General features: G+C 51.5%; 11 protein-coding genes and 1 non-coding gene across 12 annotated transcripts; 4 read left to right on the top strand and 8 right to left on the bottom strand.

Annotated features, from left to right (window-relative positions):
• Positions 1 to 279: 279 nt before the first annotated feature.
• VTN49DRAFT_6058 (uncharacterized protein) lies at positions 280 to 3,404 on the top strand (the record flags this gene model as incomplete). The annotated part of the gene is made up of 3 exons (XM_069414184.1): positions 280 to 651; positions 702 to 1,617; positions 1,666 to 3,404. 3 exons carry the CDS (start codon positions 280 to 282, stop codon positions 3,402 to 3,404), a joined length of 3,027 nt encoding a protein of 1,008 aa, XP_069265456.1.
• Positions 3,405 to 3,486: 82 nt separating this feature from the next.
• Positions 3,487 to 4,305, bottom strand: VTN49DRAFT_6059 (uncharacterized protein; the record flags this gene model as incomplete). The annotated part of the gene is made up of 1 exon (XM_069414185.1): positions 3,487 to 4,305. One exon carries the CDS (start codon positions 4,303 to 4,305, stop codon positions 3,487 to 3,489), a length of 819 nt encoding a protein of 272 aa, XP_069265457.1.
• Positions 4,306 to 4,995: 690 nt separating this feature from the next.
• Positions 4,996 to 6,569, bottom strand: VTN49DRAFT_6060 (uncharacterized protein; the record flags this gene model as incomplete). Its single annotated transcript, XM_069414187.1, has 10 exons — positions 4,996 to 5,029; positions 5,106 to 5,275; positions 5,345 to 5,594; positions 5,651 to 5,791; positions 5,847 to 5,884; positions 5,951 to 5,973; positions 6,029 to 6,190; positions 6,248 to 6,333; positions 6,402 to 6,433; positions 6,492 to 6,569. 10 exons carry the CDS (start codon positions 6,567 to 6,569, stop codon positions 4,996 to 4,998), a joined length of 1,014 nt encoding a protein of 337 aa, XP_069265458.1.
• Positions 6,570 to 8,329: 1,760 nt separating this feature from the next.
• VTN49DRAFT_6061 (uncharacterized protein) lies at positions 8,330 to 8,827 on the bottom strand (the record flags this gene model as incomplete). Its single annotated transcript, XM_069414188.1, has 1 exon — positions 8,330 to 8,827. The coding sequence occupies one exon, from the start codon at positions 8,825 to 8,827 to the stop codon at positions 8,330 to 8,332; it is 498 nt and encodes a 165-aa protein (XP_069265459.1).
• Positions 8,828 to 9,228: 401 nt separating this feature from the next.
• On the bottom strand, positions 9,229 to 10,178 carry VTN49DRAFT_6062 (uncharacterized protein; the record flags this gene model as incomplete). Its single annotated transcript, XM_069414189.1, has 6 exons — positions 9,229 to 9,295; positions 9,344 to 9,567; positions 9,632 to 9,842; positions 9,904 to 9,930; positions 9,998 to 10,113; positions 10,164 to 10,178. The coding sequence occupies 6 exons, from the start codon at positions 10,176 to 10,178 to the stop codon at positions 9,229 to 9,231; spliced, it is 660 nt and encodes a 219-aa protein (XP_069265460.1).
• A 486-nt stretch (positions 10,179 to 10,664) lies between these two features.
• Positions 10,665 to 11,832, bottom strand: VTN49DRAFT_6063 (uncharacterized protein; the record flags this gene model as incomplete). The annotated part of the gene is made up of 2 exons (XM_069414190.1): positions 10,665 to 11,766; positions 11,819 to 11,832. The coding sequence occupies 2 exons, from the start codon at positions 11,830 to 11,832 to the stop codon at positions 10,665 to 10,667; spliced, it is 1,116 nt and encodes a 371-aa protein (XP_069265461.1).
• Positions 11,833 to 12,688: 856 nt separating this feature from the next.
• Positions 12,689 to 14,525, top strand: VTN49DRAFT_6064 (uncharacterized protein; the record flags this gene model as incomplete). The annotated part of the gene is made up of 5 exons (XM_069414191.1): positions 12,689 to 12,781; positions 12,828 to 12,892; positions 12,953 to 13,086; positions 13,138 to 13,236; positions 13,288 to 14,525. The coding sequence occupies 5 exons, from the start codon at positions 12,689 to 12,691 to the stop codon at positions 14,523 to 14,525; spliced, it is 1,629 nt and encodes a 542-aa protein (XP_069265462.1).
• A 184-nt stretch (positions 14,526 to 14,709) lies between these two features.
• On the bottom strand, positions 14,710 to 15,639 carry VTN49DRAFT_6065 (uncharacterized protein; the record flags this gene model as incomplete). Its single annotated transcript, XM_069414192.1, has 2 exons — positions 14,710 to 15,509; positions 15,564 to 15,639. 2 exons carry the CDS (start codon positions 15,637 to 15,639, stop codon positions 14,710 to 14,712), a joined length of 876 nt encoding a protein of 291 aa, XP_069265463.1.
• Positions 15,640 to 16,049: 410 nt separating this feature from the next.
• On the top strand, positions 16,050 to 17,231 carry VTN49DRAFT_6066 (uncharacterized protein; the record flags this gene model as incomplete). Its single annotated transcript, XM_069414193.1, has 4 exons — positions 16,050 to 16,164; positions 16,226 to 16,599; positions 16,651 to 17,070; positions 17,130 to 17,231. 4 exons carry the CDS (start codon positions 16,050 to 16,052, stop codon positions 17,229 to 17,231), a joined length of 1,011 nt encoding a protein of 336 aa, XP_069265464.1.
• Positions 17,232 to 17,275: 44 nt separating this feature from the next.
• On the bottom strand, positions 17,276 to 17,533 carry VTN49DRAFT_6067 (uncharacterized protein; the record flags this gene model as incomplete). Its single annotated transcript, XM_069414194.1, has 2 exons — positions 17,276 to 17,291; positions 17,349 to 17,533. 2 exons carry the CDS (start codon positions 17,531 to 17,533, stop codon positions 17,276 to 17,278), a joined length of 201 nt encoding a protein of 66 aa, XP_069265465.1.
• A 709-nt stretch (positions 17,534 to 18,242) lies between these two features.
• On the top strand, positions 18,243 to 21,630 carry VTN49DRAFT_6068 (uncharacterized protein; the record flags this gene model as incomplete). The annotated part of the gene is made up of 4 exons (XM_069414195.1): positions 18,243 to 18,276; positions 18,370 to 18,501; positions 18,559 to 20,565; positions 20,621 to 21,630. The coding sequence occupies 4 exons, from the start codon at positions 18,243 to 18,245 to the stop codon at positions 21,628 to 21,630; spliced, it is 3,183 nt and encodes a 1,060-aa protein (XP_069265466.1).
• Positions 21,631 to 21,829: 199 nt separating this feature from the next.
• VTN49DRAFT_t92 lies at positions 21,830 to 21,949 on the bottom strand. The gene has a single exon. It is a non-coding gene; the product is annotated as a tRNA-Phe (tRNA).
• Positions 21,950 to 23,162: the final 1,213 nt, after the last annotated feature.

Consider the following 23,162-nt stretch of genomic DNA (forward strand, 5'->3'; position numbering starts at 1 on the left):
ATGAAAGGAACGCAACCGATGTGACTTTTATCTGGACACAGGCATTATTATTATATCAAGTCCTTTTCCTCCCGTGGCGACACGCGAGGCACAAATTAGGATCTCAGAGAGAACAAGAATCGTCGCGGACTGACTGACTTCGGATCTGATTGGTTGTCAGTGCTGGTCTTGGCAGATATGTTTGTTTTGTTTGTTTTGTTTGCATTTGTTTGCTTCCGGATATACGTCGCGTCCCTGGAGCTCTCCAAGAGATCGCAAGCGACGTTGGCTCCAGGCACCATGAGCGGGCGGGCGATCCATGGTCAAGCCTGGACCGGAGCCGCCCTGTCGTCATATTCGCTGTTTGGAATTCCAGGTCAGCGCGTGGCCGCGCGACGCTACTATGGTTTGTTCGCGCCGAAGCTTCCCATCCGATCAAAATGCGCGAGACTATACCCCAGTTGTTCCCCTGTTCGGGGTGCAAAGACGCGATCAACCGTAAAGCTAAAGGATATCTCGCTTGGTCTTCCGCAGGGGGCTCTGAAACTTGAACCTTACAATGATGGCTCGGATGACATTCCGCGGTACCCCACCGTAGTCCAGGGCCACAGGAACAATATGGAGAAATTCAAGAATTGTGTGGTCTTGACTCGTGTGGGAGGATTTTACGAGGTATGATATGGCAGTAGCTTTCGCGCAGATGATACTTATGGGAAACAAAGCTCTACTTCGAGCAAGCAGAAGAACTAGCCCCCTTGTTGAGCCTTAAACTCGCAACCAAAAAGACAAGTGCGGGCCCTGTTCCGATGGCTGGGTTTCCATTTTTCCAGCTGGATCGGTTTCTCAAGATTCTCGTTCAGGACTTGAACAAATATGTTGCTATAAGCGAGGAGTTCTTGAATCCAGTTGAGGAGAAGTCACGCTCAGGAGGTCTCATGTTTGATCGGAGGGTCACAAGAGTGATCACTCCAGGGACACTCATCGACGAGAAATTCATGGACACATCGCGGAACAATTTTCTTCTATCAATATATTTGGACACTAGCCAGATTGAAGCAATGCAGGATGCGAGGAATGCATCAGTGCCGCGTCTCCCATCTTCCGCATCACATCGGGTGGGTTTAGCGTGGATGGATCTCTCCACAGGAGATTTCTATACACAGGTTACAACGGCGCAGATGGTACCGTCTGCGATTGCACGAATCGGCGCACGAGAAATATTGCTGGACAGAAAGCTACAAGATCTTCTAGGCCAGGAGCTTCGCCTGCTTGTTGGAACGGATAATCAACTGCTAACTTTCTTTGATGCGCCAAAGAGCATTCTATCTATGGATGAATGGAGTTCGATGCTAGAGGCGCCGGTTCCTGCAGAAATACAATCATCTTTTACAAAGGAAGAAGTAGCTGCCGGATTCGGCCTTCTGCAATATGTTAAGACTCAGCTCCAGGGTTCCGACCTGAAACTCCAGCCACCCCGGCGAAGACACTTGGACGATTCTATGGGCATTGACCGTAACAGCCTTCGGGGACTCGAGATCTTGGAAACTGCCAGGGATGGTCTGGGCAAGGGAAGTTTGTTGCACGCAGTTCGCCGGACGTGCACCAAGAGCGGTGCTCGTCTGTTGCGAGATCGGTTGAGTAAGCTCTCTAAGGCATTAAACATGATTTGTTTCTAACAGCGTCCAGCGTCGCCATCAACATCATTGGCTGTGATCAATGAGCGCCTGGATCTCGTTCAGTATTTGATTGAGAATGATGAACTCCGTGAAAACATAATTGCATTGCTGAAGCGTAGCTACGATGCGCAGAGGATTGTACAAAAGTTTACTTTGGGTCGAGGAGATGCAGACGATTTGATCTGCTTATCCAGAGCGATCGAGGCGTCGCGAGAGATTCGCCGAGTGCTGATGGAAAATATCCGGGAAGGCACCGAGCCGGAGCAGCAAGGATCAGCGAGTGTGCGCGCCTTGGTTCACAGAATGTACATCGATGGCCCGACGGAGCTGGCCGAGCGGATTCTCGCAGCAATCGACGAAGAGGGCCTCATGCAAAAACAACGCATCGAGGAGAGCAACGCTGCAGAGGCGGCTGACCTAACGCAAGACGTTCTCGCAAATGAAGGACTGCCCGAAGATGCTGAGGCACTGCCCAGGAAGGTACGATTGAAGTCATCAGGCCGCCCAGGCAGCCCACTGGAAATTGAACGGGGCGATGTGGACACGTGGATCATGCGACGCAATGCTAGTGATACTCTCGAACGGTTACATGACACGCTTGATGGTTTAAAGGCGGAGAAGAATGAGCTCACGCAACGACTGCAAGAGCAGGTTGGGTCGACGGCATTAACACTCAAATGGACGTCGGGACTCGGCTACATCTGCCATGTCAAGGGCGGCAAGATCTCTCAGAAGGCTCTGGAGGATCTTGGTGTGACGCGTAACTTGTCCTCAACCAAAACGACGCGGTCGTTCCACCTACCGGCGTGGTCGCAGCTGGGTGCCCGCCTCGATCAGGCAAAGATCCATATCCGCGCCGAGGAGCAACGGATCTTTGAAGAGCTTCGGCGCGGGGTTATTCTAAATCTCGTGAAAATCCGCCGAAACGCAGCTGTCATGGATGAGCTGGATGTCGCGTGCTCCTTCGCGACGCTGGCCAAGGAACAGCGGATGGTGCGACCGATTGTAACGTCTGGAACTTCCCATCGGATTATCGGTGGCCGACATCCAACTGTCAAGCTGGGCCTCGAGGAACAGGGCCGACAATTCGTCAGCAACGACTGCTTTCTCGGAGATGATGGCGAGCGCATCTGGCTGATCACGGGGCCAAACATGGCCGGAAAGAGCACATTTCTGCGACAGAACGCGCTGATCACGATCCTTGCGCAGGTGGGATCGTTTGTACCAGCGGAGTACGCAGAGATTGGGATCGTAGATCAGATCTTTAGCCGGATCGGGGCAGCAGACGATCTGTTCCGGGACCAGTCAACGTTCATGGTAGAGATGCTGGAGACGGCGGCGATTCTGCGCCAAGCAACGCCGCGCTCGTTCGTCATCATGGACGAGGTCGGCCGTGGGACGACGCCGGAAGACGGAACAGCAATCGGTTTCGCGGCGCTGCATCATCTCTACCACGTCAATCGGTGTCGGACGCTCTTTGCTACGCACTTCCATGCTCTGGCTGATATGGCGCGCGGGTTCGAGAAATTGGGCACGTATTGCACCGATATCAAAGAAACCGGGCAAGGTTCCTTCACCTTTGTGCACAGGCTGCGTAAGGGAGTCAATCGCGAGTCACACGCTCTCAAAGTGGCGCGGTTGGCAGGACTCCCAGATGGAGTAATTGGGGTGGCCGAGCAGGTTCTGAATCAGATGCGAGCCGGCGCATCGACGGCAGGCTCCGACGGTGCAAAGGCCGCAACAGCTTGATGACCAATTTGCCTGTCAACATGACATAAATTCACTCTTGTAAATATTATTCAATGATACCCAAGCCAAGGCATCTATGTAACTATAGTTTGGCTTTTACAGCCTCCTGGCTTCCGGGCACTCGTAAGACGACAGCAATACCATTTCCAAAGGCTGCCTCCTGGCAGTCCTCATCCTCGACGCCGTTCACATACTGCACAACGACAAAATCCACGCGTCTCGTCCCCAGCACCACCATCGGTGCATGCCACGTTCCCGCAGCATACGTAACCGCCTGGCCGCCACGGGCAATGAACGCGCGAATATTACTTAGATCCGGTGGATCGGAGATGGACACTGTTTTCCCTGTCGACGAGATAGCTGTAGCCGACTGACCCTTCAAGGAGGGAGCGACAATGACTAAATAAATAGGCTCAAACTCCGCCCTCCCGGCATCAACTCCATTCACATCCGTGTCCGCATTCCGTAGGACTCGGGTCTGGCTAGATAAATCAAGCGGGATAAACGTCTGCGTGGTATAAGGATGGCGCTCGAGAATGCGCACATCAAATTCTGCCTGCCCAGGGACGGTACTACTCGGCCGCAACCGCCGTGGAAAGCATGAAAACATGCTCATGCGGGCCTCCGCCGGTCGGCCGCTGCAACACGCACCCCTGTAACCATCTGCAAGAGGCGTGACAGGGCTGATCTTTACGGCACTGCCTTGGTTCGCGGAGACAGGTGTCGCGAGGAGATGAGGGCAACGTTGCGATAATGACGAGAGGTCGCTCGGCGGTGTGGCCAAATCCCTTGGGAATGGGCTGGCGATGACGGCGCCAAACGGAGCGAAAGATTGCGGTGTTAGGGGCACGGCGGTGATTTGTAACGAGGGCGGTGCTGAGGTTAGAGTTGGTGCTGGCATTGCGATGGTATTTCCTTCAGGTGTTGAATGTATGTCGTGACGGCAAAAGTAATGCTCTTGAGCTTGTTACTCGGACAGTAGATAGCCCGAAGCTTGTGGCACGTGAATAATTCGGCTGTCTCGTCTTCAACCTGTTCTTTCCAAAATACCCAAGTTCCTTGACGGCTCGCGATATAAGTCATTCGCGTGACCTGAGAGCCTACGACTAGTTTCTATGTCGTAAGTTATGCTTTCCAGTCCAACGGAGAGCACTAATTGGGCAGAGTATTTAGGGTTAGGGTTATCGTCGTGTTGTTACCTCAGGCAGGGAACACCTCTGTAGCCTTACATTGGGCTATCCGGAGCTGGAACCCTAAAACTCGTTCTCCCCACCCCGACGCTTTCGGAGTCTCTCTCTCACTTCATTTGGGAGCACCTGAATAGTATTATTGAAATTGGAAACCTTGATTCTTGAGAATCTGTAAGTAGCACCAGGTAGTAGCCTACACTTCGACTTCGGTGTGTGCGCGAGCTACTTGTAAGAGTAGTAGTGAAGTTCTAACTGATGTACTGACGTACGAGTGCATAAGAATGAGCTATGGCGTGAGTACTAGTTAGATTCAAATCTGAGGAAGACCAAAAACTCGTGGCGACGGGGACTTTCTCGCTTAGCGTACTGTATATCATTGTTCATGTCGGATTCCCTCTTGGTCAATTCTCGGGACGCTGGCCGTAGACGACATAGCTGCGGGTATTGTTTCTGGTTAGTCATGTAATGGAAAGCAATCCGTAATACTGTTGAAAAGCTACCGGGTACTCACAAGTTGAATAACGTATGGATATTGCGACTCCGGCTGTCGGCGCGGGCCTGGCTGGAAAGAGCAATGACTTCTTCTTTGGTCCATTGTTTATATCGTGTCAGGGCGGCCATGGCAAGAGCCTCGAAGCCGTTTGCTTCGGCCTGGGCCTGGAACCAGGCGCCGACTTTCTTCTGTACAAGATGTCAGTACTGGATTGTTGTTCAATAATTGTCTGGAGACAACTGAAGCAGGGAACTGACAAGATGTTTATCCTTTGGCCAGACGCCGTAGGGAATGACAAACTTCTCCACATGGATGTTCACGAAGCCAGCGTCCTTGAACCACTGCTCCAGTTTGGGTCCGGGAGCGACCTCGTAGCCAGCCGTCTCAAACGCGCCATAGACTTCCTGGTAATACCGTTGGAGAGCGGTACCGTCAAGACTGCCGTCTTCCGAAATGGGGTAGCCGTTCCAATCCTGGAATTCAACCCAGCCCCCGGGCTTGACTGATCTACATTTCGTTAGAGAGTGAAGGGAAAAACAGGGAGACAGGCTCCATCGGCATACCGATAGCACTGATTCATCAGCTTTTCAAAGTCCCGGATCGAAACGGACAAGGATCGCGCGTGAATATAGTCAAATGGGTCGTTTTCATACGCCCATTCCGACTCGATGTCATCTACCAAAAACTTTACGTTCGGAGGAACCCTACCATCACCCGTCAGTCGAGCAGCTTTCCTACGGAGGTTTAGGGTTGACTGACATAGTCGGCTGGGTCGGGCTCAGGTCACAACCGATCACCTGGAACAAACAGACCCGGTCTCAGCAATCTGTTCATCTGGAGACTCTGTCGATGTTATTCCTTACCTGAGCCTGAGGATGTTGATCCGCTGCAATGAGTCAGCATTAGGCTTTGCGTCGACAGAATCTAGCAAACACACTTACCAAAATCAATAGCCCAGATACCTGTTCCTGTCGCAAGGTCGATCACTCGCTGGGGTTTCTTGATCGGAGCCAAATAGAGTCTCCGGTGCATCACCATGAGATATATCTCGTGCAGCATGTCCATGCGGTCGTTTTCTGATTCGTCGTTGGGAAGCAGATAGGCTGAAATGTAATGGTCAGTTTATCTATTTTGGGTAGTCAGGTAATGTGAGTTCCTACATCCATCGCGGTATTTGTGGTAGCGACGACCATTTTCATGACGAAAGTCGAGCACCGACGAGGTCAGCGATGCAGTATACGATGATCTATATGCCAAAGGACATGAGTCAACATGCACTTAGTATCCGGAACGCCATTGCGTCACGTTACGTACAGTTCATCACCATAGGACGAGTCGTTCTCATACTGTGCAAGTCAAGTAAGTGACGTGCTTTGGTGTACCGCATCGGAAGGGATAGCGCACCGAAGTGTCGACTTCAACGTTTGGCTGGGCATTGCTCGCGGTGGTGGTTGCCTGACCCTCAGCAGACGTTTCTGTCATTGTGGAATAATTCTCCGTTCAAATTCAGCTAGATTTGCGATTGCCGGACCACACGTTCCATCAACCCTAGAATGTATAGAGGTCGTGTTGTATGCAGGATCGTTTTATGCGGCCCTAAGAGCTAGTTGCCACCAACAACACCTCTATATAGGTAACGTTCCTCCACTGTAAGCGGTCGGAACCATATCTCGGCATTATGCGGAAGTGGACAAGGATCATGATGCAGTTTTCAACAGAGTTGTTGCATCCCTGCCAAAACGGTAACAGAGGTGGCCCCGTCTAGGGCGCATGGTGACAAAGGTTTTCCACTCATGGACAAAGCGACAGGGGTGCCCTGTCCGGAAACACAGTAGTCGGTGTGAACTACGGAGAATGTTCCGCGAGTTCTGTTCCAGCGAGTTAAGCTCGAAGCAATTGTCCAGATCTCAGTATGGAGTACTCCGTTGACTGGTATATAAATACTATTCAAGTTACTCGGTAGTGAGCGAAGGAAACTACATAAACTGTGTTCATTCAAAGTCACCACGGATCACTAAGCAACAGGCCAGGAAAGATTGTGAACAGAGAATTTCCGCAGAGGTGGAGTTATGGAGCTAAGGTTTAGAACGATTCGTGCTTGCAGGGGTTTTTTCGTAACGTGGTGCACACTAAGAAGTTACTCTGTGCTCGTAATTTGGGAAGGCGTTCGATGCATGAAGTCTTTGATACCGAAAGTAACTTCGGAATACACTAACCCAAACGGAAAGTATGGAGGACAAGTAGTGCCAAAATAACAAACATAAACCAGGCTAATTCCAAAACAATCGTCAACTTAGCCAACCGATAGGTAACGCGCGCCGTGGCGCCTATGGGATTCGCACCTTGCAACGAGTCCCGATCTAGAACTTTGCCAGGGTCCAGGAGTTCCTCACCCACCAACTGACCGCTGGCCAATGGGGTCCCATCAATTGCTGCCTATCATGTGCTTCCATCGTCTTGCGGACATCTGTGCACAGAGGCTGCTTGTAAATCACATGATCATCTCTGCCCTACCAGTGTCATGCTTTGGGGAGCGAGATTTTGGTCCCACCATTACACACTGTGGATTGACAAAATCTAGAGTGTAGTAGCCGTAAAATCAGAAGAACTGAAGATGTAGAGGTTGCTGTTAGTATGCTGTTGTAGTCGATGAGTATAAGGAGGGCTGGACAATTTGCAATCTGAGGGCAATTTCATTGACTGGGAGTACTAGTACCTAGAGGTTCTTCAAAGCCTTGTTCAGTGGTTATTTTCCACATAAGAGGTATTGAGCAGCATTGCGACCAAAGAAACAGATTGTCTTGAGCTGAAACAGTTTCTGCTGACCGTCAACAAAACATAGTTGAACTGCTTGATTTCTTTCTGGCACTCATTGTTGAATGACCAAAACTCCTAATGTGCCTTGCTACAAAGAAAGGAAGGACAGACAAGAAAGAGTTGATATTCGAATGATATGATAATGAGGAATCATACTCGGTTCAACACAAAATTTCATACTCTGGAATGGCGATAGTTCCAATATAGTAGTCGTCTCTGCATGTTCATGGGATACCAGTCCCCGGCGACATTCTGTCAAATGATCTCGGTTGTAATATAATAACCCAAGGCAACTCGCTCCAGCAAATCTTCAGCATGCGCCATTCGAAGATACCAAAATATGGCCATTGGCACTTACATTCCCTGCATGCTACCTTTGTATCCACCTTCGTCCCTTATTTCGGTTCTTGCCATTCCTCATCTTGTTACTTCGACTGCAGAGTAGGTGTGCTGTTGTGCGTTGCCGCCGGTTCCTTCTCAGTTTCTTCCAAATGTTCAGTTTCCAGAGTATCAATATGAGTATTAGGATGATTCGTCATTTCTTTCGGATTTCCCGTTTCCACCTTTCCCGCAGCAGGATGAAGGGTGGTGGTAGTTATTGCGGTAGTTTTTGATTTCGAGTCACTTCCGGAGATGGTGACTGTCACAGTGTCCGTTTCCAACCATAACTTGATGGCGACGTTTGGAAGTGACTCTGGAAGCCTGTTCCGAATGATCAAGTCCGGAGGATCAGAACTGGGATCGTGGTAGGAGGTGCTGTTTGTTACATTTTGGCATGCACAGTCGAAGAACTGGATATGCTGCATCTCTTGTGTCGCCTTTTTCGGAGGGTCGGTGTTCACAGCAGCGGCATGATTGGTTGGGAGAAGAGCAAGAATGAGGACGATTAGCGAAAATGTTACTGGCAGGCGCAACTCGAACATCGTGCGGATGGTCAGGACGACTGACTTCGACCGAGATGCAAATTGTAGAAGGCTTCGCAGATCACCGACTTGCGTATCAACATTTAGATTATCGGCAATGTTCTTATCACTCCAGGACTTTCTTGTCAACGATCAACAACACACTAATCCGTTCGAAAATCATCACTACTTCTTTGTTTTACAGTTACCAGTTACGGTGAACCTTGATTTATACTCGTTTTTCATTGTGCGGCTGCATGCATCGAGGCTATCCTGAACAGACCTTCTAACGTGGATCCAGTCATCAAAGAAAACACGATCTAGACCTCCCCGACAGGATGATCGTCAAATACAGTAGACAGGGTATATTCTAATCAAGCGATACATGAGCATAAACAACTGTACAGTAACCATTCGTCCGTCTATTCCGAGTCTTTATTCCGTATCAGTAAGGTCTCGAACGAAGTCCAATGATCAGAGTCCGAATAACTACTGAAGTCAGCCTCATCTCGATCAGAAACGAGAGTCGATACATACATGTATGTCATGCTGTTCCGCAAACTTTCGACAATGGCATCCGGGTGCCAGCGGAATAAGTACATGACAAATGCCCATGACAAGCTGGCAAAGGCGGGCCAGGCGCGTTCTGTGATCTTGGTTCGGGCCTCGGGAGAGATGAAGCCAGACAAAGGATGCATGTTGGGCTGGATGGACAGTTTGGCGAGAGCCAGCACAACTCGGGCAAAGACGTAAATGACAATCTACCCACCAATTAGTCTCTTAAAACAGCAAAAGCAGCGAATTGATAAAGGAGAGGTGATGTACCTGTTGACTGACGCCGTTATGATTCCGCCCAAAGACAACATATCCTCCAAGCAACCCCGCCAAGAACGAATCGTATTGCCCTTCCTTCCGACCAGCGGGGTTCAGATACTTAAGCGCCAGCATCGAGCCCTTGTATATCATGGCAAAATACGCCAAGTTCCGCGCATGTTGTTTTGTGGCACTCAGGACGAGTTGCAGTTTCTCTCGAAATCTGATGGTCGACGGAGTTCAGAGTTTGGATTTCAACGAACAGAACAGTAACTGTCACTCACGTTCCAGATCGAAACAAGAATATCATTCTATATAATCAATCAAATTTAGCATGGGATCTGGCAAAAAGTCCTAGTAAATGAAGAGAAGACTCACACCAAGGCATGCGGAAACCGCACTTTCGCACCATACACGGCGCCATTTCGTGCACCTTTGACCAACGTCAACAACGGCTTGAGCGTCGGATTCAGCGCGAACGCGTCGAGGTTTTCCTTAACTCCCGTTAGTGTTGCATTCGACATCAGTCTGCGCCATGGTATACCATTAGAGAACCCATCTTGAAATTCTATCTGTTCGCGGTAGACAGTCAGTCTACCGCTGTAGACCTGGTATTAGCGGGGCAGTAAGGGAGTGCATGAAATCTGAAAACCCCCAGATTCTTTGATATCCAAAAGCAAAATGCGGAGTGAGCCGGAGTCATGGGGTGCAGGCGATATTTTTGGAGGGACACCCTCCATTTCGGCTTTTGTTCACCTCGGCATGTGAACGCCGGCCGCCCGGGGCCAAGACCGATTGACGCCACGATCACGTGCTAGTTCGGTTTTATGCCTGAGGCATTGATCTCTTGGTAGCCCTAAACCCTACCCTGCCTTTCAGTCATTTCTAAAGAGCCCTAAGACGAATCACGATGATGAATGCTATTATGACAAGTTAACCATTCAGCGTAAAGATATACATAAACTGACACTCAGTGTTCTTTTTAAGTCCTGAGCTCCGTAACCGTAACTCCAACGCCAAACATAGACAACAAGAAAAGAAAGAATCATGCCAACCGCCGTCGTTTTCGTGTCTCGCCGTCCGATTGTCCTTTTTGTTGCTCAGAATCGTCTGCATCGACCATTTCAATGTCCGACGGCATGTCATCAACCTCCTCTCCCTCCGACTCCTCGTCCTCAGAGATAACATCATCAGATACGTCATAATCAAATTCTTCCTCAGAGCCCTCAGACTCCTCATCCGACGAGTCCTCCCCGGCTCGTCGTTTGAGACCCTTCATCTTGCGAGTCTGCAGTTTGTTCAGATCCTGCTTGCCGACATGGATGCGACCAATCTTGTCACCAATAGCATCCATGCCAATGTTCTTCTTGGTCTTGGGCTCCTCATTCGGTCGCTTGCCCTGCTTCATGGCCTCCTTCATGGCGTCGGGGTCCGCCTGTCGCACACGACCGACTCTGAAGTCGAACTTGGGACCCATCGGTTCGAGCTCTACCCGCGGCAGTTTCTGCCCACTCCGCCGCGTGCGCAGCTTGTACCACCGGACATGAATGACGGGGTTCAGGCCGGGCTCCGAGGGTTCGTCGGCGCCGACCATCATGACGAACTGAAGCCCCTCGACATTGACTTTGTCTGTGTCTTCACCCTTGAATAAGTCGAGGAACATGCTCTTGATCATAGCATATGTGCTGGATGTGGCGTCCTCGAAAGCACTTCCAGCGAACAAAATCATTGGTCGCGCTCCGATCGGAATATCCATCTTGAATGCGATGTTGGGAGGCAAAGCCTCGGTGTCCGGATGCGGGATGAGCAACAGCTCCACCATATCCAGAACCTTGGAATTGAATATGCGGGCAATGGTCACGCAGTTCGGTCTCTTCTTATTGCTGCTGCCGAAAACCACAATAGCGCAGTCATTTTTTCCCGCCAAAAACTCGAGGCTTTCCGTGCTTTCGAACGGGTAGATATGGTCGTTTTTCTTGTGAAACATCACCGAATGAGGATTCCGAAGGCTGTGGATGGTTTTTAACACGACGCTCAGCGGTGCAGGACATCTTGTTCCATGCATGATGAGGGTGCGTTTCGGCGGCTCGATCAACTGCGGCTCCCTCTTCTTGAGGATCCGCGCTGTCCGCGGATTCTTGGGCTTACTGAAGAAAACCGTCAGCAGATTGGCAGATCATTTTCGATTGCGTCACTCACACTTCCCGAAGCATCTTGGAGGCTGTTTCTGCACAATGTTGTTTGATGCTTGATCACAGCTTTTTTTTTTTTTGAATTTTCGGGGAAAATTTGGCTGAGTCTTGGCATTATTATCTTATCTATATACTATAATTGCGGAAACCTTCCTATTTAGGTAAGGTCCTTGTCCAGTCCAATGTAACTACTCCGGATCGAGGCTTTATTTCAACGCATTCTCCAAATTTCAGGTAGAGTACGGGATACTCCATCTTTCAATGATCAAATGTACGGAATTGGGTAAAAAGAGAAAGGCATTCGAAGAAGAAAGTTTTGTACTCCGGACAAACTCCAGTTCCTGATCTACATCCACGACGGGCAAAAAGCACGTGTGCAATCTGAAACGCAAACCGTTTTGCCAATAGACTGCATGAACAACCCTAAGCAGCGATCCACTCAGCTCGATTCAGGAGTCAACTCTCGGCATTAATGCAGTTCACGATGCTGCCAATCTCCGTAGATGATTATGCTCCGGGGATTGATTGACGGATTTGGTCACCGTACTGAGAAATGTTGCCCTTAGATGGGCCGCCGTGCTGAAACAGCATCCCCTAACAAAGCGTGAACCTCGTTAGCACTTGTATATTAGTCTTCAGCGTCCGCGCTGTATCTTTCTGCTATCGCATCCTGCTGTAGAGAGACGTTGTGTGCGCAGGACGCAGCCACTCGTTTGTTTATTCATTTCTCGTTCCTTCCATTCTCTTCGACGAAGCTGGCTTCGATATCACTTCGCCGGTGATTTTTGAGATTCGACCTTCCTTGACATTCATATCGATAAGACACGCGACCGGTAAAGAGACCAAGCTTGGAGGACATATTCTAGTGCGCGCCACCATGACCCGCCGCGGATTTACCGGGGTGACAACGTTGTTGCTCTGGGTTGCTGGGTTGGAGGCATGTCACTTCAGCCATCTGGGATATCTGAGTGTATGCTGATTGCATACGGGCACAGGGAGTGTTCGCACACTATCAGCATCCTAGAGGCGGAAAGAATGCCTTCTGGCATTTCCAGCACGACGACAAAGATGAGGTGGTAACGTATGAATTATCTCCCCAGATATTCCCGTGGTTGGTATTTGTTGTCTAACCCTATTTCAGTCCAGATGCAGCTAGTGTTCTCTTGAACCTAGGAACTACGACTACGCCGATAATCAAACACACAGCTCAAGCGCAGCAGGGAGCGCCAGAGGAGTTGGGACAAATTTCCGTGCAGCATGTTACGGTGACAACCAGTACGCATGGCCATTTGATTACAAGATAGATCGTAAACTAACAATGTCCAGCATCCAAGTCTGAGGCCACTGCGACTGTTCAAGTTGCTCAACACAGTGGTTCTCCTGCCGTTTCAACTCCGGCCATCTCATCGAGCACTGCCACCAACCGTGAGTTTCCCAGTGAGCAGTATATACGAGACAGAGCTGATTGTCATTAAGATGGACTTGTGCCTGTGAGCTTCGACAGTTCTATATTGGAAACCATGACAGATACTGTCGCCCAGCAGTCCAGTGCCGTTGTCCAGCAATCCAGTGCCACCGCCCAGCAAATCAATACCGTTGACCAGCAATTTAATACCGTCGTCCAACATTCCAGTGCCGTCGTCTCGACTGCTACTGCCGCTTTGGTTCCGATTGCGGCACCGGACACATCATCGTTTGTAGACATGCCCGATGTCATCGCCACGACCTCTTCGGCCCCCGATTGCATTGGGACAATTACATCGACAGTCTGGGAAACAATTGAGACTTTCGATTCTGCTACAGGTTCGGTTGCTACTGATACAGTGGCTACTGCAGCCGCTTCGCAGCCAATGGAGCAATTGGATACATCATCCCTTGTTGAAGTACCCGGTTCCATCGCAAGTCCATCAACCCCGAATCCGGCTGAGACGGCAACGGCGACCACTCCACCGGAGGCAAATCAGAGCCTTGATTTTCAAGTGACACCACCGGCCAGCGATTCGACGTCGACTCCTGTGATTGTCCTTGAAACAAGTTCGGTTGTGACTACTGTGACAGCGAGCGCGAGCCAAGCTGCCGTGGCGGGTTCCAGTTCCCAACCTGCCGGCTCATGCAACTGCGCATGCATGTGTCCAATGGCTGCCTTTGGCGCTCCGGCTCCAAATCAAGCCTCGATGAGCTCCGCAAGCACAAGCACAGCGAGCACGACGAGCACCGAGACTGCACAGGGCACTGAGACAACTCAAAGTACCGAGACGACCCAGAGCACCGAGACCACGAGTACTGAGACAACTCAGAGTGCCGAGACGGCCCAGAGCACTGAAACTACTCGGAGCACTGAGACCGCGAGCACCGAGACCACGAGCACCGAGACCACGAGCACCGAAACCACGAGCACCGAAACCACGAGCACCGAGACCACGAGCACCGAGACGACTCAGAGCACTGAAACTCCTCAGAGCACCGAGGCAACGAGTACGTCAAGCTCTCAGACCCAGGCTACAACGACGCCTCCACCGGCTCCATCATCAACAGCCGGAGCTGCGTCCAGCACTTCCACCCCGGTTGCCAATCAGAGTGAAGACGCCGCTCAGGAGTCTGTCGACAGTGCAACAAGTGTAACCGCTGCCGCACAAGAGGCAATCTCTTCGACAGAAATCGATTTCAGCGGACTCTCGCTGAATTCTTACCAAACCTTCAAGCTCGGAGGCTAAATGATCGAAAGTTAGAATAGAGCCGGCAAGTTTATGAAATCAAATGAATAGTGATACCTCTTAGGATTCGGAATATAAGTAATGTCTGTCGTTTGCAATCACGCTTGTAGCGGCATCTTGTCAAATTTTCCATGAGGAATCACTGTCCATGATTTGAAATGACCAATAGTCTCGAGAACGGCTGTCACGAGGCCGTTGCATTCGCTTCTAGACGCGCCTTCTTTGCCCTGCGTTTCATTTCTCGTTTCGAGAGTGGCTTTTCATGCTCTGGAGCCGAGTCTGAAGGCGTTTTCCTTTTAAGATTATCCCCATTACTTCCGGGCTTGTCCTTTTCTTTGTCCTGATTCGAGCTCTCTCCACCATCGATCACATCCACGACACCGCGCCAGCTCGTGCGCTTGAGCTTGGCCAAAGCGACCACCTTCCGTGCTTCTTCGCACACGGCTTCCTTCCCACGCTCCTGTGACAGTCCCCAAACACAGGCTAAGTTGACGACATCCATGGGAGCTCGTACGCCCAGCGCTCTTTTTGCTTCACTGGAGATGATGATGCCTCGTCCCCTCGTCGCTCGAATCAGCGCCATGGCATTCGCAATCAAATTTCTTCGCGCATCTAGGCCGCTTCCAGTCAGCCCAGGGCTGTAGCATATCTCGAATCGAATCCCCCGAGCAATTGCTGCTGCGACGGTCTTCATTTTGAAGTGATATGGTTGGCGAGCGGAGAGATCAATTGATATGATATCGCAATCCAGGCTCGTGCAAGCATTGAGGAGGGCTTTCTCATTCGTTGGGCGTAGCGCTATGATTGAATACAGCTGCGTAAGTGTTGTAAGTCGGCTGTTTTGCGCCGGATCAGAAAGCACAATATTTAGACGAGTCAATAACGTCAGGGATTTTGGCGGGTTCGTGGGAAATTTAGGAGGCGCAATGTTTGCTGGCAACTTGCCCGTCACCGTCTGAGAGAGCGCCACGGTCGTGTAGCCCACTGCGATCTCTTGTCAGCGCGAAATCATGTTAACACCAGAGACGTTTTTCCTACGTTCGGCCAAAAAACTTAGTGTATTTGCCATTTCGGCATCATCTGCCGCATATGGCACATTCAAATCGTAAAACATCTTTGCCAATCCAGACCACGACGACCAAGTGGGAGACGCGTGAGTAGCCTTGTATTTTGACTTGGATCGTCAAATGAACCCAAAATTTCCGGCAGTATCGCGCACATTCCCACCGCCTTGCACTCGGCCAATCAGAGAAATCGTCACGCTATCTATCACGTGACCAACTCAGATCCTCACCACCACAGCTCTTGGGCTCTCAACCCAACCAGCCGGTTATCTCGTTGCCGTAGCAAATCTCCGTGTGGCTGGTGCCACAGGTCCTGTGCGTTGATCCTTTTCACCGTATGTCTTCCCGTCCTTATCCTGTGTTTCAGTCCGCTTGTCTTTGCCATCACGGTCTCTTTGTTCTGACCCCGCTCTAGTCATTTGACTTCTCCGGGCCGATCTCTGCCAGAGTCAAACCCAAAATGGCGCGAGTGTACGCCGACGTCAATGCTCATATGCCCAGGTCTTACTGGGATTATGACAGCGTTCAGATCCAGTGGGGATGCCTCGAAAACTACGAGGTTATTCGCAAGATCGGTAAGCACCTGCCAAGCAGCTGCAGGTCGCCAATCAGTTTGCTAAACTATTCACAATCTAGGCCGCGGAAAATACTCGGAGGTGTTCGAGGGCATCAATGTCGTCAACAACCAGAAATGCGTTATTAAGGTGTTGAAGCCAGTCAAGAAGAAGAAGATCAAGCGTGAAATCAAAATCCTCCAGAATCTCGCCGGAGGGCCCAATGTTATCGCCCTTTTAGATGTGGTCCGAGATAGCCAGAGCAAGACGCCCAGCCTCATATTTGAGAGCATTAATAATACCGACTTCCGGACGCTGTATCCTCGGTTCCAGGATTATGACGTCCGCTACTACATGTACGAGTTGCTCAAGGCACTTGATTTCTGCCACAGCAAGGGCATCATGCACCGCGATGTCAAGCCACATAACGTCATGATTGATCACGAGAAACGAAAGGTTTGTGGATCTCGCCCGTAGCTTAGGGATATATGCTAATGCGCCGGGCAGCTTCGGCTGATTGACTGGGGTCTCGCTGAGTTCTACCACAAGGGCACTGAATACAATGTCCGCGTTGCGTCGCGCTATTTCAAAGGCCCGGAACTTCTGGTCGATTACCAAGAATATGATTACTCGCTCGACATGTGGTCATTGGGTGCCATGTTTGCCTCGATGATCTTCCGGAAGGAGCCATTCTTCCATGGAAACAGCAACACCGATCAGCTCGTTAAGATCGCCAAGGTTCTTGGTACCGATGAGCTCTTCGAGTACCTGGACAAGTACGATATCGAGTTGGACTCTCAGTATGACGATCTCTTGGCGCGGTACCCTAAGAAGCCGTGGCATACGTTCGTCAATGCGGAGAACCAGCGCTTTATTAGCCCGGAAGCACTCGACTTCCTTGACAAACTTCTCCGTTATGACCATGCGGTATGTTGCGACAAATCAGAGACACACACATTAAGAATACACTGGCTGACAGGTTCCAGGAACGTCTGACTGCTCGGGAGGCTATGGCACACCCGTACTTCGCTCCCATCCGGGCCGAACAAGCTGCCCAGAATCAGAACCATAACAGCAGCGGCTCTTAATTCTTATTACCGGATATACTCGGCCTTTACCCCAAAGCAGGCCGTCATGGAGTGGCGGCACTGCCACCTCAAGTAACGCGATGCCGAACTTATGGGAGTCCTGGACGCTGGACATACCGGCAACGATCCCGGGGCACTCGCTCCTTTTGCTCGAATATTTCTGCAACTGCGAGTTGTCCGAGGCTATCGCGCTCTTTCTGCACTTCCCGCCCTTCCCACCCTTCCCATTCCCCTCTGTTCATGCCGACTTCCTCATCCCCATTCAGCTGTGATCCCGCGTTCTTTGCAATACTCGACCGCATTAGGAGGCCTTCTGGCTTATATATCTGTTCTGCAAAGCATATTCGCGGCGCAGGTGTTCGGTGTCTTTGATAGTTTCTCTACGTGTTGCCAACATTGCAATGATTGAGGTTCATGAGAAGTAGGCGCATGAGTGCTTAGGATTCTGATGGTCTCTTTTTGTAATACAATAGTACTACGGAGTTCATCCATTCCACTCCCTCCTAGTAGGATCGTTCATTTCGTCGGCCCTACGCCTTTGGAGAGGGTCCCCCGTTGCCACTTGCCAGCGAATTCTTATCGATAAGGGTTGCTTATCGATAAGAATGGCAGGGGCACGTGATCCCAAGCCCTTTTTCGATTTTTCGGCTTCTTTTGGCTGAAGCAACTTAAAGAACTCAATATCAACAACTGCCAAGGAGGAACCGGATTTCAATCCGTCGTTTTGCTGCTGTTCAAAGTAAGTATTGAGGCCCGTCTAGCCCCTGGTTTCCCCAATTGAGCCGCCCAATGGCCGTCCTGGAGCCCCGCGGCGGGACGAACCATGAGTCACTCCGGTCCGAGAAAATAAAAAAAATCTCTGGCAAAAGCGCTTGCTCACTTCTCCGTCTACAGCGATCGTTCGCTGTTGTCGCGATATCCCACTTCCCGTTGTCCAAAATACTCATCCGGAGTCTTGTGGCGCGTCGAGCGCCTTGGAGAATCGCGTCTCCGTTCGCATACTCTTTCAGAATGTCGCAAACTTCTGCGGCGGCTCAGAATACCCGTGAGTTTACACCTCGCTAAGATCGCGCAATTGCGGTTTAAAGAAGCTGTCGCCTGGTTTGGACATTTCCGAGGCTGATGCCGTTGATCTTAGTGGGCCAGCAGAATGCTCCCCAGACTGACGCGCCGCCTGCCACCGATGCCAATGCGCAAACCAATCCTTCTGGCCAGGCTGAGAGTGCGAACGATGGCGCCGCGCCTGCGAAGGTGAAGACTGAGAAAGAACGTATGTCGTAATCCAATTTGCAAATGCCAGAGAAACAGATGGCTGATATTACTTCAGTGGAGCGGGAGCGCCGCAAGGCCGAAAAGGCCAAGAAGTTTGCCGAGAAGCAAGCAAAGGCCGCAGCCGCAAAGCCGGCGCAGCCAAAGACTGAAAAGAAGCCAAAGGTCGAGAAAGAGAAGACAACGGATGCCTACGATCCCAAGACCATCGAGCAGGGCCGATACGAGTGGTGGGAGCAGCGTGGGCTCTTTCAGCCCAAGTTTGACGAGAATGGGAATGTCAGTCCCAAGGGCGTTTTCGTCATGTCCTGCCCGCCGCCCAACGTCACCGGGTCGTTGCACATGGGTCACGCTCTCATGGAGGCGTTGCAGGATACCTTGATCCGCTGGCAGCGAATGAAGGGCAAGACGACTCTCTGGCTGCCGGGTACGGACCATGCCGGCATTTCCACACAGAGCGTCGTGGAGAAGATGTTGTGGCGCACAGAGAAAAAGACTCGGCATGATCTGGGACGGCCGGAGTTCACAAAGAAAGTTTGGGAATGGAAGGATAAGTACCACGCGAACATCACGAACGCGCTTCGGCGGATGGGTGGTTCGTTCGACTGGAGTCGCGAGGCCTTCACCATGAACCCGAACTTCTCCGCCGCCGTCACGGAAACGTTCGTTCGGCTGCATGAGGAAGGCATCATCTACCGGGCGAACCGCTTGGTGAACTGGTGCGTTGCGCTGAACACGTCTCTGTCGAATCTCGAGGTGGAGAACAAGGAGGTGGAAGGTCGCACGTTGTTGGAGGTGCCCGGTTACGACAGGAAGATCGAATTCGGTGTTCTCACTCACTTCTGCTATGAGATCGAAGGAGGTGAGGGACGGATTGAGATTGCCACCACACGTCCAGAGACGATGCTGGGCGACAGCGGTATCGCGGTGCACCCGGATGACAAGCGCTACCAGCACCTGATCGGCAAGAAGGCCAAGCATCCGTTCGTGGATCGCTTGCTGCCCATTGTGGCCGATGACAGTGTTGATCCTGAGTTCGGTACTGGTGCGGTCAAGATCACGCCAGCTCACGATTTCAACGATTTTGCCCGCGGCCAGAAGCACAATCTTGAATTCATTTCGATCATGAACGACGACGGCACATTCAACGAGAAGGCTGGTCCATTCGCTGGAATGAAGCGATTCGATGCCCGGTACAAGGTCATCGAGGCGCTGAAGGAGAAGGGCCTGTACGTCAAATGGGAGAACAACCCGATGAAGATCCCTCGATGCGCCAAGTCCAACGATATCATCGAGCCGATTCTCAAGCCGCAATGGTGGATGAAGATGGAATCGTTGGCTGAACCCGCCATCAAGGCGGTCGAGAACGGAGAGATCATCATCCGCCCGGAGTCGGCTGAGAAGAGCTACTTCCGCTGGCTTCGCAACATTAGCGACTGGTGTTTGTCGCGCCAGCTGTGGTGGGGTCACCAGGCTCCCGCCTACTTTGTCGAGATCGAGGGCCAGAAGGGTGATGACGCTGACGGCAACCTGTGGGTGACTGGTCGCACTGAGGAGGAGGCGCGTCGCAAGGCTGAGGCTAAGTTCCCGGGCCAGAAGTTCACCCTTCGGCGCGATCCCGACGTGCTTGATACGTGGTTCTCTTCTGGCCTCTGGCCTTTTGCGACATTGGGCTGGCCCAATCAGACTGCCGATCTGGAGAAACTGTATCCTACGACAATTCTGGAGACCGGTTGGGATATTTTGTTCTTCTGGGTTGCACGAATGATCATGCTCGGTCTGAAGTTGACGGGCAAGGTCCCCTTCAAGGAGGTGTATTGCCATTCGTTGATTCGTGACTCGGAGGGTCGCAAGATGTCCAAGTCGCTGGGCAATGTCATTGACCCGCTGGATGTTATGGAGGGTATTTCGCTTCAGGCGCTCCATGACAAGCTGTTGACTGGCAACCTTGCCGAGAAGGAAATCGCTACCGCTACAAAGTATCAGAAGAAGGCTTTCCCCAAGGGCATTCCGGAGTGCGGTGCAGATGCACTCCGCTTCTCTCTGGTGCAATACACCACTGGCGGTGAGTTCCTCCCTCTTCGATTAAATCATGATAGAAGACAGACTAACGCAAACAGGTGGCGATATCAACTTTGACGTGCTCGTGATCCACGGCTACCGTCGGTTCTGCAACAAGATCTACCAGGCCACCAAGTACGTCCTGGGCAAACTCGGCGACAACTTCCAGCCGCTGGCCGAGCCCAAGAAGACGGGCCGCGAGACATTGGCGGAGCGATGGATCCTGCACAAGTTCAACACTGCCGCCAAGCTCGCCAACGAGGCGTTGGAGGAGCGGGAATTCGCGGTGGCCGCCTCGACCATCTACCAGTACTGGTACTCGCAGTTGTGTGACGTGTTCATCGAAAATTCCAAGTCGCTTCTCACTCCGGACGCGCCCGCTGAGGTACAAGAGAGCGCGAAGCAGACTTTGTACACGGCGCTGGAGGGCGCGCTGGCGCTGATCCACCCGATCATGCCGTTCATCACGGAGGAGCTCTGGCAGCGGCTGCCACGGCGGCCTGGTGACACCAATGAGTCAATCATGACGGCCGCCTACCCGGAGTACCGCGCGGAGTTCGAGGATCCGGCCGCGGAAACCGCCTATGAGCTCGTCCTGGACACGTCGAAGGCGATCCGGTCAATCCTAGCGCAGTACGAGATCAAGACCAAGGGCGACATCATCGTGCAGGCGCACGACCCAACCAGCCACGCGACTATCTCCGAGGAGCTCACGGCGATCAAGTCGCTCAGCGGCAAGTACGTGGGCAACATCAGCGTGCAGGAGCTGGAGAACAAGACACGCCCCGCGGGTACCGTCGTCTCGCCCGTGGGTGCCGCCGCGGCCGTCTACCTCAAGGTCACCAAGGAGGTCGCCCTCGAGCAAGAAGAGAAGGCCAAGGACCGTCTTGCCAAGGCCCAGGAGACTGTCCGTCGGCAAAAGGCCATCGTCAACGCCCCCGGCTGGAAGGAGAAGGTGCGTCCGGAGGTGCAGGAGACGGAGAACAAGAAGCTGCGGGATGCCGAGGTGGAGGCGGCTTTGATCGAGGAGCAGATTCGCGAGTTGGAGAAGTTGCGCTTGGAGGTGTAGATGGATTCGGTCGGATCCACCATCGTTCAGTTCTGGTCTACTACTAGATGTAGCGAATGATCGATTTCTAGAATACATGATGTTTTCCAGTTACCCCTGGCTCAATTGCTTGGTTACAAAAGAATTGACGCTCTAGCTAAGGACGTCTTTTCACCAGCGTAGCTGGAAAAAAAAATTGAGGGGAAAAAAAGAAACGTATTGGGGTAGACCGGGATCGAACCGGTGACCTTCAGATGCTCTGCTCCCTCTTGAGGAGGGACCAAAGTGACCGAGTTTGAGTAACTTCAGTCTGACGCGCTCCCAACTACGCCACTGCCCCAATTGCTGGGAGGCTTGGCCTGAATTTTGTCACGTATTCCGGACGGGGGGTGGCGAGAGCTGGCAACGTAGGCCCCACGACGCTTGGTACTCCGTATTCCCTTAACTATTTTTCCTCTTTAACTATTGCACACGAGCTTCCACACTGCCTTAATCTTGATGCTCATTGGCCGGCCCCCAGGGCGTCACGTGCAAGGTGGGCCTTCCCTCGTCCGGTTGTTTTGTTGTGCGAGTTCGTAATTCTTCTTCCACCCACTACTTATTCGCACGTTGGCTCAACGTAACACGAGCTGCTCCTCAAGTTCGCCAAGATCTATGAGGGCTCGAATGGATAGTAGGAGTAATGGCGTGGTCACGTGGGCTTGTCAAGCGAGCCCCTCCTTGTGTTGGTGGTATTAGCGACATTTACACTTCCGCCTCACATTCTCCCTCTTCCCTTCTTTCCTCTTCCTCAATGGCTCCTTGTCAGTACTGTACAGCGTACGTCGTAGCGAAGTCTACGAGTAACTTATATGGATGTCTACATCGGTCTTGTCGCAGGAGCTCTGCAGTGTTACATTATACAATGTATGGGGAGACGCATGAAGGCGCTGTCATACCAGGGCCAGGGTCTTTCCCCTGTGTGCCCTTCTCGATACTCATTCCCGCCTTCACGCCCGATAACCTCCTGGATGTGAGGGGAATTTCTTTCGATCCATCGCCAGCTGGATTCGCTCCTGCGGCATCTCCCACCACTCTTTGATCCGGTCCCCATACAGGTCTCTCCATACATTGTATACTGCAACACGGCAGAGCTTCTGCGACGAGGCCGAAGTGGACATCCATATAAGTTACTCGTAGACTTGGCTACGTACGCTGTACAAGGAGTCATTAAGGGCACACAAGCACTTCGTACGCAAAGCGGGACAGAACATGAAGGAAGAAAGAAGGGAGCAGGAGCATCAAGATTACAGCAGTATGGGAGCTCGTGTAGTTGCAATAGTAAGAGGAATTCCTTCAAAACCCACTTGTTTGCAAACAACTCATCACATTCGCTATTGTTCCCATCGTCTGATATGTCACGCATGCGTTTCAAAATTTCCAAAGTTACGTTGTAGTAGTTACTTTACTGGAAAATTTCTACGAAATCTCGACGAGTACGAGCACGAGCAAGTACGAGTAAGTTACTCAGTTAATGTCAACTTCGTCGTCAAATACGGTATTGATCCATTGCC

This window comes from Thermomyces lanuginosus, assembly GCF_041956635.1.
Source record: "Thermomyces lanuginosus strain ATCC 200065 unplaced genomic scaffold VTN49scaffold_40, whole genome shotgun sequence".
Taxonomy (NCBI): Eukaryota; Fungi; Ascomycota; class Eurotiomycetes; order Eurotiales; family Trichocomaceae; genus Thermomyces; species Thermomyces lanuginosus.